Source organism: Gigantopelta aegis, chromosome 8 (assembly GCF_016097555.1).
Source record: "Gigantopelta aegis isolate Gae_Host chromosome 8, Gae_host_genome, whole genome shotgun sequence".
NCBI classification, from domain to species: Eukaryota; Metazoa; Mollusca; class Gastropoda; order Neomphalida; family Peltospiridae; genus Gigantopelta; species Gigantopelta aegis.
The window spans coordinates 77,491,794-77,504,498 of NC_054706.1; the positions used below are offsets into that span (position 1 = coordinate 77,491,794).

Here is a 12,705-nt window from a genome sequence, read left to right on the forward strand (position 1 = left end):
TTCTCAGCATTAGAACGAAGAGTCGCAATACCCTTATATTCGCTACTTAAATAGACATAGTTTAAATAAGTCCTGAGATGTTAAACAAACTTGTCTTTTTTTTGCCAGCGCTAATCTATGGTCTGATATGTCTGGGCCTCACGTACGTGGCATCTCTACTTGGAAATGTCCTACAGGTGAGTATATAGACGGAATTCGTGCTCTGCTTTAGAGCCTCTCTGGTCTGTGAATTGCCACTTTTCCCTAATTTATTGCGACCTTCCGTAATTCATTGCCACACACACAACAACAAAAAACTTAACTGATTTTCCTCACAAAGCTTGTACAGTGTTGTCATGGGTCTGAATAATTAACTAAGAAATGTTTCACATAATTGCATTTAATTATTTAATATATGCATACCTGTATTTACGTGTTTAACAGAGCTCGTTTCTCTTTTATTCGTATTTGTATTTTGTATGGTTATATTATCCAACTATTGTACTATTTAGATAATCATTACTGCAGTATGTACTCTGTACAGGTTCAAGGGGAGTAATTGTTATCTCCCCTTAGTATGTGGAATGTTCTTAAGTAATGCAGTCCGACGTCCGGCCCCTGGCCATGCCAGAGATCGGGCGTGAGATGGACGTGCGTGAACCTTTTTGGATATAGGCACGTTAATAAAGTTAAAACAAAGAAAGAAATAGTGCTACAAAAGGATAAAATATCAATGTTCAATATGGTGTGATCTAAGTTACCTTATTGTTCAGGTCTGGTCAGTGACTTAAAAAATATCAATGTTCAATATGGTGTGATCTAAGTTACCTTATTGTTCAGGTCTGGTCAGTGACTAAAAAAATATCAATGTTCAATATGGTGTGATCTAAGTTACCTTATTGTTCAGGTCTGGTCAGTGACTAAAAAAATACCAATGTTCAATATGGTGTGATCTAAGTTACCTTATTGTTCAGGTCTGGTCAGTGACTAAAAAAAGAAACAGGGTTTGTGAGAACAAAACGCCACAGGCCGATAGACAGAGATAACTTTTGAAATGAATATGTCTTGTTTTCCAGGCCGCTCTGTCTCTGTTCGGGATGATCGCCGGACCTCTTCTTGGACTCTTTTCTCTAGGCATGTTTTTCCCCTGGGCCAACAAATGGGTATGTAAATAATTAAACCTTTCATTTGATTGTTGAGTTCATATTTCAGACTATTATGCTGTTGTTTTGATGCTAACCGTGTAATAGGTCCGAGGTCCTATACAGCCGGCTAACGCCAAGTGTGAAATGTATCCAAAATTGGTTTATGAATTGTTTGGGGAGGTTTCGTATCAAAGCATATCTATTAGTCTCACGGAGGAAGCTTACGGGAAACTACAAATGTTTTCACTTATTTACATTGTCAGTAGTATTTTTCAATGCTCTCTTTCAGTTTTTATTTACTTTACTTAACGGGTATATGGGGAGAAGTTTCCTCAAACGGGTGGCATATCAGGAGTGGTTACAGGGTTTCTCGAGAAAGGGGTGCAGCTTAGTATTCCAAAGTTCGACCAAGATATTAAATCTATTTCACTAAATTGAAACAAATCATGAAAGTTGACCGTTAAAAACATCGATGTTCGGGGTTTGCACTCACAGCACCATCCCCTTGGCATTCTAGTAAGTCAGGGGCGAATCCAGAATTGTTCTTGGGAGGGGTCCAACGTTTAAAAGAGCATCTACGGCATTCCAAGAGGGGATGCAACTGTTTAGAAGTGGCACCTACAATGTTCAAAGGTACACTAACGTACATATTACATGCCTATGGCAATATTCACAAACATCCATCTGGCAATATTCACAAACATCCATCTGGCAATATTCACAAACGTCGATCTGGCAATATTTACAAACATCCATATGGCACTTCAAGATTCGGCGGGTGTGCTCACACCGAGCACTAATCCCCCTGAATCCGAACCTGCCCCAAAGTATTAATTCAAGAAAGTGACACTTTTCATGGCCTATTTTCGACAAACACTGTCACTTTCATTGTCAAACTTGGGCCCGGTCAGATCTTCTTTGCTTGAGCGCTACCTATAAATATTGTTTTTCTTTAAAGGGAGCCTACTCTGGCTTGTTGTCTGGCTTGGGTTTTCTCTTCTGGATTGGAATCGGGGCCCAGATCTCCAAACCGCCCGTCTACCCGCCCAAAGCGCCTCTCAGTGTAACAGGCTGCAACTGGAACGTCACCACCACCATGGCAACCACGGCTTCTCTTAACAGCACCGTCAACGCCATGACGAGTGCGTATGTAACCAGCATGGCCAACTACACGACAGTGGCACCGGAAAGGTAGAACCTTCATTGGTTTTATTTAGTTATCTATCTGTCTATCTATCTATATCTATATCTATATCTATATCTATCTATCCATCTATATCTATATCTATATCTATCTATCTATCTATCTATCTATCTATCTATCTATATTTATTATTTATTTATTTATTTATTTTTGAATCTATCTATCTATCTAGTTTCATTTATTATTTATTTATTTTTGTATCTATCTATTTATATTTATTATTTATGTATTTATTTATCTATCTATCGATTTATCTATCTATCTGTCTATCTAACTAACTAACTTTAGCGTAATATAAACCCGTGTTTGTGTTTCAGGTCGGCGGACTACACGTTGTACTGTGATGTTCTGTAATCATAACGTGATATAAACCCGTGTTTGTGTTTCAGGTCGGCGGACTACACGTTGTACTGTGATGTCCTGTAATCTTAACGTTATATAAACTCGTGTTTGTGTTTCAGGTCGGCGGACTACACGTTGTACTGTGATGTTCTGTAATCTTAAAACGTGTTGTGTTTCAACACCCGTGTGTTCTGGGATCCCGGTCGTGTTTCACTACACGTTGTACTGTGACTGTAATCTTAACGTGATATAAACCCGTGTCTGTGTTTCAGGTCGGCGGATACACGTTGTACTGTGATGTTCTGTAATCTTAACGTGATATAAACCCGTGTCTGTGTTTCAGGTCGGCGGACTACACGTTCTGTAATCTTAACGTGATAAAACTCGTGTCTGTGTTTCAGGTCGGCGGACTAACCCGTAATGTGTGTGTGTGTTTCAGGTCGGCGGACTACACGTTGTACTGTGATGTTCTGTAATCTTAACGTGATATAAACCCGTGTCTGTGTTTCATGTCGGCGGACTACACGTTGTACTGTGAATTCTGTAATCTTAACGTGATATAAACCCGTGTCTGTGTTTCAGGTCGGCGGACTACACGTTGTACTGTGATGTTTCTGTAATCTTAACGTGATATAAACCCGTGTTTGTGTTTGTCAGGTCGGCGGACTACACGTTTTGTGTACTGTGATGTTCTGTAATCTTAACGTGATATAAACCCGTGTCTGTGTTTCAGGTCGGCGGACTACACGTTGTACTGTGATGTTCTGTAATCTTAACGTGATATAAACTCGTGTCTGTGTTTCAGGTCGGCGGACTACACGTTGTACTGTGATGTTCTGTAATCTTAACGTGATATAAACCCGTGTCTGTGTTTCAGGTCGGCGGACTACACGTTGTACACGTTGTCGTACATGTGGTACAGTGCCACCGCCTTTCTCTGGGTCATCGTCGTCGGCATGATCGTCAGCGGCTTCACAGGTACTCCATCACGACGTCATAGCGGCGTCCGTCAACTACACCAACACTTCATTAATAATTCATTTAATCATAGTGTTTCATTCTGTACTTTATAACACCAATATTTTTCCTTTATTTAAGTTAAATACGTAGTTTTGTTGCCTTTCAGGGTGTATACTACCAAATCAAATCCCATAGACGACAATAGTAACATATGTGGCTAAAACTCCTACCTGCAACGTATCAACAGAAATAAACGCCACGGATATAAATACTACCACCCCTCACACTTAAAATGAATCAGAAAAAATTGGGGGTCAAGTTGCTCGTTTCTGAGATAACGGGTAGCGTCTATGACTACCCTAGTTCCGCACAAAATTCGAGTACTTTTTTTTACAGGTACCCCATACATGTTTCAAGCACAAGGCTACTTGACACATTGGTACTAGAAGAAATAAAATTGCATATTTTTTTACCCAGATGAAACTATTATTTTTTACAACCAACACACTCACATTTATAACCAACCACAGGACTTGTGGTGTTCACTTCTCTATCAAAAGTTGGGTCCACCTCAAACTTTGACCAAGCCGGAAGTTATTTGGTTTAGTACTACCTATACTGATAACATACATTTTTCAAAAAGTGTCCAGCTATGTGTCTTTATGACAACCAGGATCTGGTGTATTCTGACATAAACTGACAACCTCACTGAAACTGTTGTTTCTACAGTGCAACCTAATATAATGTACACCTCAAGAAGCGTATATATTGCATATAGTTTTGTACAAATACAATATGTCATATTAAACAACAAAATGTTTTAAAATAAAACTCCTGATGATATTTACTGTCAGTTGGGTGTGTGTACTCAGGTATATATGGAGAGACAACAAAGATTGTCAGAGTACCTCTACCCCGTTAAAACACATGCACTTGATTGACCCCTAGATTATGAAGACCTGTGACGGTACATGCTCTTAATTTCTTTTCGCCTGTGGCGATATTAATTGTTTTAGAAGGCCGTGTGCAGTTCAAATTGCACTTAAGCCCAGATGGGCAACTTGTTACGTGATACCTTGCGCTACGGTCATCGAACTTTTCTAATACACACCTAGCGCAGGTGTGGAGGCCATGTGGCTAGTAGTTACGTAATATCTCCGGTAGTGCTGTTTATGGCCAGGGGATTGCTCACGGATGGCGACAGCCAGTCTGACGATCAGAGAAAAATATGCCGGCGTGGTGGTTGTGGAAAATCCACATGATACGTGAGGTACCGCTTTGTACCCCCAGGCGATATTCGCTGTCTCTGAGAGTTTTGAATAAATAGCTAGGGTTTAGAGATATCTGGGAGAACCAAAAAGGAAGGCTTCCCGGGAGCGTTAGTCCGTTTGGACTTTGGTAAATATATTATTTCTGCTCTGTGTATAACCTTGATGTGATTGATGTGACTTTAAATATACTGTATATAAGTATACTGTATTATACCAATATTATTTAGACGGTGCTGCCGGTCATCTGACGCATTATTCTGTAGGCTCACCGTTCTGATATATATATAATATATATATATATATATATATATATATATATATATATATATATATATATAAAGCTTAGCCAGTCATCCTAGAGGACCTAGGTAAACTGTAGGTTACTGTCTTTATTGTGATAGGTACCAGTATTAATTCTGAATTACAAGGTTATTGAATGAGTAGTTAGGGTTAATTAAAAATTAACCAGTTAGGAATAGTGTTGTAATTCCTTTATTAATTAAGTTCCCCTGGAAGCGTTTCTCCATTATCGCACGTGTGTGTGTTAGCGTTTCTCAATTATCACACGTTATTGAACGAGTAGTTAGGGTTAATTAAAAATTAACCAGTTAGGAATAGTGTTGTAATTCCTTTATTAATTAAGTTCCCCTGGAAGCGTTTCTCCATTATCACACGTGTGTGTGTTAGCGTTTCTCAATTATCACACGTTATTGAACGAGTAGTTAGGGTTAATTAAAAATTAACCAGTTAGGAATAGTGTTGTAATTCCTTTATTAATTAAGTTCCCCTGGAAGCGTTTCTCCATTATCACACGTGTGTGTGTTAGCGTTTCTCAATTATCACACGTTATTGAACGAGTAGTAAGGGTTAATTAAAAATTAACCAGTTAGGAATAGTGTTGTAATTCCTTTATTAATTAAGTTCCCCTGGAAGCGTTTCTACATTATCGCACGTGTGTGTGTTAGCGTTTCTCAATTATCACACGTGTGGGTGTTGTGTCACGGTGAAGTGTTTAGCATATTGTGTAAACTAGACACCTAGGGATTAACTAATTAAGTGATCAGTTCTGGGTTGTTATTATTGTTGTTATTAATTAACTACTGCGGCAGTACATTTGTCAGCGTAGGTTAATACAGATTCCAAAGTGTATTGTGTTTTTGTTGTGTTTTCTAGTGAACTAAACGTGCTATAATCAAATATACTTGTATAAGATCTTATCTCTGATCATACCTAGACGAGCCACACTAGGGTTTTAAACTGCTCGATACAGAGAGATCTAATAGATATACAGTTAGGAGAGATATTTGGACAATCGTGTTTTATTCAGTTACGGGTATTATAGAATCCCCGTGACAGGAGTAGAAAATTGGGGCGCTCGTCCCGGATCTGAAACGGGACATGGATATTTAAAAAAAGTATTGTTTGTAAATGGGGGCTTTATAAATTATTTTTACAAATTAACTAGAAGTAGCAACGTTGTTCACTAGAAAATTAATTAATAATAAGTGCGTCATATCTAAATATGGATAAGAATTTGCTGGATAGGCCTACGCTCAGTGTAGTGGAGATTAAGCGAGCGCGTAAGGCCGAGTTAGTTGAAATCGCGGGTGAGCGAGAAATTGATTTAACATCAGCTAAAACCTTAGGAGATATAAGGACAATTATTATCCAGGAAGTTTTTGGTGATAGTCCTGTTATGGAAGACAGTGAGATTGTTCCAGAGATAGAGATAAATGAGTTAAGTGTGGAACAACAATTAGCTTTTAAAAAACTTGAGTACGAAAGAGAAGAACATGCATTAGATAGAGAGAGAGATAGAGAAGATAGAGAGAGGGATAGAGAGAGAGAGAGAGAGAGAAGAGAGGGATAGAGAAGAGAGAGATAGAGATAGAGAAGATAGAGAGAGGGATAGAGAGAGAGATATAGAAAGGGAAAATAGAGATAGAGAGAGAGAGAGAGAGAGAGAGAGAGAAGAGAGAGAGATAGGGATAGAGAATTCCAGTTAGCAAAATTAAAAGTGGAACATGAGTTAAAGTTGAATACTGATGAATCTAGACGGGAAGCCGGAAATGGTTTTAACATGTCGGAGGCTTATAGATCAGTGCCTGTATTTGATGACCAGGAGGTAGATATGTTCTTCCAAATTTTTGAACGGGTCGCTAAGCAGCTAAATTGGCCGCAGTCTAAGTGGACATTGTTAGCCGTGTCTAAGTTTAAGGGGAAGGCTAGTGTAGCTTATAATTCAATGAGTGATGAGCGAGCAAGTCAGTACGACCTAGTTAAGGCGGCAGTGTTGAGGGCGTATGAATTGCGACCTGAGGATTATCGTTTACGGTATAGCGAGTTGAGAAAAACGCAGGGTCAGTCTTATAGTGAGTTTGTGGCTAAGAAGGCAGGGATGTTTGATAAATGGGTTGTTTCTCATCTGGTAGAGTCATATACCGAGTTACGGGAGTTGTTGATCTTACAGGACATTAAAAATGGATTACCAGTTAGCTTACGTATTCATTTAGAGGATCGTGATGTCAAAAAGATAGAGGAGGCAGGCATAGTGGCAGATGACTACGTGTTAATACACAAAGCTCAGGCAGTACAGGGTAGCTCTATACAACAGGGTGATAAGAAGAAATTTCAGCCAGGTTTTTCCCGAGAAAGTAACTATCGGGGAGAGTCATCTAGTTGGTCAGCTAGTCAGGCAAGGAATGCACCTGGTGGGCAAAGTAAGGATAAGCCTGCATTATCAGCCAATGCGCGAACGTTTCGTCCACATTGCAGTTACTGTAAAAAGGATAACCATCTTGTCGGGGACTGTTTTAAAAGGAAACGCGATAATGCGCAAGTGGTCGGTTTAGTGAGGTCAGCTCCGTTAGCGAGAGAGTTAATGGTTAGTCCCATGGCAGAGAAGGTAAACCCGTATGTGTCCACTGGTATGGTTTGTGATGTGAAACAAGAATTGAGTCCTAAGGCAATATCAATCTATCGAGATACAGGCTGTAGTCAGTCGCTGATCACGTCGGAGTGTTTAGCTGGTATTAAGAATTCAGATACAGGACGTAGTTTGGCCTTAACCTCAGTTACTGGAGAAAAAATGGTTGTCCGGTTACATAAGGTTTTCTTGTGTTCGAAGTTTGTGACGGGACCAGTCATTATGGGTGTTGTGAAGGACTTGCCTGTTTAAAACATAGGAGTTTTGTTGGGTAATGATTTGACTAGTCAGTGTTGTCAGCCGAAATGTGACCAATTGTTAATTAAAGGCAGCACTTTACCAATAGAAGAGAGTGAGGTTGATCAGAGTAGATACCCTGCGTGTGTAATGACTAGGGCTATGGCCAGTAGGTTAACACGATACCCAGAGGATATTTGTGATTTGTCTGATACGTGTGTGAGCCATGAAATTGGAGTCGATGAGGTTATCAGTAAAAGGGTAGAAACGTCAACTGAGGAATTAAATGTGGTGGTACCTGTTGATCTCCCGCAGAGGGGAATTGAACCAGTTGTGTTTGATAGAGGGGATTTACCATAATAGACAAGAGTTAATTCTAGAGCAGAGGGCTGATCCAAAATTGTTAGCAGCTCGCACTACGTTGTTAACAGAGGGTGAGATGGAGGATCAGATGTCAGGTTATGATATGGACAAGAGAGTATTAATGAATAAGAGAGTTGGAGATAGGAAGGCTAGGAAGCAACTGAGCCATGCTCAGAGCAAAATAAAATCAGTGTTTGATAGGAAGGCTAGGAAGCAACTGAGCCATGCTTAGAGCAAAATAAAATCAGTGTTTGATAGGAAGACTAGGAATCGGGAATTTAAACCAGGGGATAAGGTGCTGCTGTACCTTCCCATTAAACGGGGTTCATTGCAGAACAGATATTTCGGGCCCTATGTTGTGCACAAACGGGTTAATGAGACAGGGTATGTGATAAACACTCCTGATAGGGTTAGGAAAAGTAGGTATTGTCACATCAATTTGCTAAAAGGATATTTTGACAGACTGCCGATAGTTCCACTGTTGCCTGTCCAAATGGAGAGTCACTCAACTTCCTGTGATGATGTCAAGACTGCAGAGGTCAAGTTGACCAACAGCCAGATTCTAACAGACTTGAACCCCCAGCGAGCAAAGTTGACTACGTTGAAACAAGACAATGTTTCCATTTGTCAGAAACTTCCAACGGTTACTAATACCTTAAGCCAAGATGTGCGCTTGGAACCCAACGCTACACCGATTCGACAGCATGCCTATCGGAGAAAACCTGGAAAACGTGCGACACGGAAAAAGAAAGAAACGAAGTTCCAGTGGTCAGGTGAATGCGAGAAGTCATTCAACTGTCTCAAGCAGATGCGCTACTCGTCTCCCGTGATGGCAGCCTTTCAAGCTAGCTGTGGGTGCCAGTGACGTGGTAGCTGGAGCTGTGCTGCTCCAGGAAGACGAAAATGGACTGGACCATCCTGTAAGTTTCTTCTCGAAAAAGTTTGACAAACACCAGGTGAACTATTCCACTATAGAGAAGGAAGCTTTGGCCATGGTACAAGCTCTGAAGCATTTTCAGATCTACGTGAAATCGGCAGTGCACCAAGTGGTGGTCTTTACTGTTCATAATCCGCTTACCTTCATTCACAGAATGAAAGCCACCAACCAGAGAGTTTTGAGATGGAGTCTTCTTCTGCAAGAATTCACAATTACCATTGACCATATCACGGGCACATCCAAAGTAATCGCTGATGCCCTGTCCCGAAGTTGAACGTTATGATAATGTGTTGACATTCTTGATGTCTGTTTTGTTTTTATATATTTTATTTGTATACCAGGGACTCAGAGACTCAGTGTGATTACTGGTAGTCACCTTATTATTACATGTGTTATAAATGCCCGGATGCGTCGGTTAACGCACCTTTTGTTTTAATGTAGTATATTTCCCTATTCCTAGAGTAGACGAAATATCCTTTTTGAGGTGGGGGTGTGTGACGGTACATGCTCTTAATTTATTTTCGCCTGTGGCGATATTAATTGTTTTAGAAGGCCGTGTGCGGTTCCAATTGCACTTAAAATATGCCGGCGTGGTGGTTGTGGAAAATCCACATGATACGTGAGGTACCGCTTTGTACCCCCAGGCGATATTCGCTGTCTCTGAGAGTTTTGAATAAATAGCTAGGGTTTAGAGATATCTTGGAGAACCAAAAAGGAAGGCTCCCCGGGAACGTTAGTCCGTTTGGACTTTGGTAAATATATTATTTCTGCTCTGTGTATAACCTTGATGTGATTGATGTGACTTTAAATATTTTAATACTGTATTATACCAATATTATTTAGACGGTGCTGCCGGTCATCTGACGCATTATTCTGTAGGCTCACCGTTCTGATATATATATATATATATATATATATGTGTGTGTGTATATATATATATAAAGCTTAGCCAGTCATCCTAGAAGACCTAGGTAAACTGTAGGTTACTGTCTTTATTGTGATAGGTACCAGTATTAATTCTGAATTACAAGGTTATTGAATGAGTAGTTAGGGTTAATTAAAAATTAACCAGTTAGGAATAGTGTTGTAATTCCTTTATTAATTAAGTTCCCCTGGAAGCGTTTCTCCATTATAGCACGTGTGTGTGTTAGCGTTTCTCAATTATTACACGTTATTGAACGAGTAGTTAGGGTTAATTAAAAATTAACCAGTTAGGAATAGTGTTGTAATTCCTTTATTAATTAAGTTCCCCTGGAAGCGTTTCTCCATTATCGCACGTGTGTGTGTTAGCGTTTCTCAATTATCACACGTTATTGAACGAGTAGTTAGGGTTAATTAAAAATTAACCAGTTAGGAATAGTGTTGTAATTCCTTTATTAATTAAGTTCCCCTGGAAGCATTTCTCCATTATCACACGTGTGTGTGTTAGCGTTTCTCAATTATCACACGTTATTGAACGAGTAGTAAGGGTTAATTAAAAATTAACCAGTTAGGAATAGTGTTGTAATTCCTTTATTAATTAAGTTCCCCTGAAAGCGTTTCTCCATTATCACACGTGTGTGTGTTAGCGTTTCTCAATTATCACACGTGTGGGTGTTGTGTCACGGTGAAGTGTTTAGCATATTGTGTAAACTAGACACCTAGAGATTAACTAATTAAGTGATCAGTTCTGGGTTGTTATTATTGTTGTTATTAATTAACTACTGCGGCAGTACATTTGTCAGCGTAGGTTAATACAGATTCCAAAGTGTATTGTGTTTTTGTTGTGTTTTCTAGTGAACTAAACATGCTATAATCATATATACTTGTATAAGATCTTATCTCTGATCATACCTAGACGAGCCACACTAGGGTTTTAAACTGCTCGATACAGAGAGATCTAATAGATATACAGTTAGGAGAGATATTTGGACAATCGTGTTTTATTCAGTTACGGGTATTATAGAATCCCCGTGACAAGACCTTAACAGTCACATCAAAGAAATATCAGTATTAAAAAAATACACTGTCTGAGGAAGGAAACACAAACATGACTGTACCTGTATGAAGTAATGACTTAATGTCCTGAACATTAGTGTTGGGAGGAAATCCTGTATGCTAGGTGTGGGTGTCTTCAAGTTACCAGATTGTGGGAATTTCACATCCATCGACCATGCTGATTTTCATAATGAACCATCAAAACCATTGGCAGCCACCAATATTCCTGACTATATTTTATTTATAGCCTACTGTAGTTGGAGGTTTTAATAGTTGTGATATCTGGAATTATCATGCAGCTTTCACACATTTATTTTTGATTAATTACTGAAGAAAGATATTTTTTAAATGACAAAATTACCCGAACATCTATTTTCTTGCATTATTTTCTAATCCGGATGAATACAATATGTATATTAGATGTATTCCTACAATCTGTAATCCAGCATTTTATTTAGCTAGTAACATTAGGTAATACAGCTTTAACAATAAAATAAATTATCAACTTAATCCAAGGCAGATAATCAAATCTAAAAAAATTGGTTCTGAATCTAGTATAAACTCAAAATGCTTTTCATGAGAGCTAACTAAGTGATTATTAAGAAAAAAAAAATGATCTTGAAATCTAAGTATATGTTTAACAACCTTATTGTTATGTACAAATAAGAACAGAAGGCACAATAGTGACAACAAATTTAATTATGTTTTTGGTAAAGTTTTTCTTCAAATTTACTTTAAATTTTGCATAAAACTACAAAGTTGTCTAAAATATAACTTAGCACCCTATAAATATGTCAAAATGACAATAAAAATCAAGTTCTTTACAAATTTGAGTTTTCAGAATTTCATAAATAAAAAATTAACAATGTTAATGGAAACTAAAGACATTAACCCACTACTGGCACATGCTATTTTTAATATAAAAATAAATTGCTATTTAAACCTTAGTTCAGGTTGCATATAATACCATATTTAAGAGCAGTTGTATATGGCAAGTCAAATACCATGTAAAAAGAAATTATTGAAATCTTTACAGTATGAATTATAGACCAAAACCAACTTTTCTTCAGTGCTAACTTTGATTCAAACTCCATTCAGAGCCATGTACAGAGATTATTGTCAAGGTCAAGGTCATTGTGAACTTGCATGGTCGAGTGTTGGCTAATTAATCAACCAGTATAGTTTAATTAAATAAAATGACAAAATCATAATAATTTTTATTATGCACTGAATATGTGCTATAGGGTGTATACTACCAAATCAAATCCCATAGACGACAATAGTAACATATGTGGCTAAAACTGCTACCTGCAACGTATCAACCGACATAAACGCCACGGATATAAATACTACCACCTCTCACA

At 38.5% G+C, this 12,705-nt stretch overlaps 1 protein-coding gene across 1 annotated transcript in view; it reads left to right on the plus strand.

Moving 5' to 3' along the window:
* Positions 1–12,705, plus strand: part of LOC121379848 (sodium-coupled monocarboxylate transporter 1-like) — a 30,218-nt gene that overhangs the window by 16,245 nt on the left and 1,268 nt on the right. The window contains exons 10-13 of the mRNA XM_041508500.1: positions 109–176; positions 1,056–1,142; positions 2,083–2,315; positions 3,548–3,648. Of these exons, the coding sequence (XP_041364434.1) occupies positions 109–176; positions 1,056–1,142; positions 2,083–2,315; positions 3,548–3,648 (489 nt within the window). The remainder of the gene's footprint in view (positions 1–108; positions 177–1,055; positions 1,143–2,082; positions 2,316–3,547; positions 3,649–12,705) is intronic.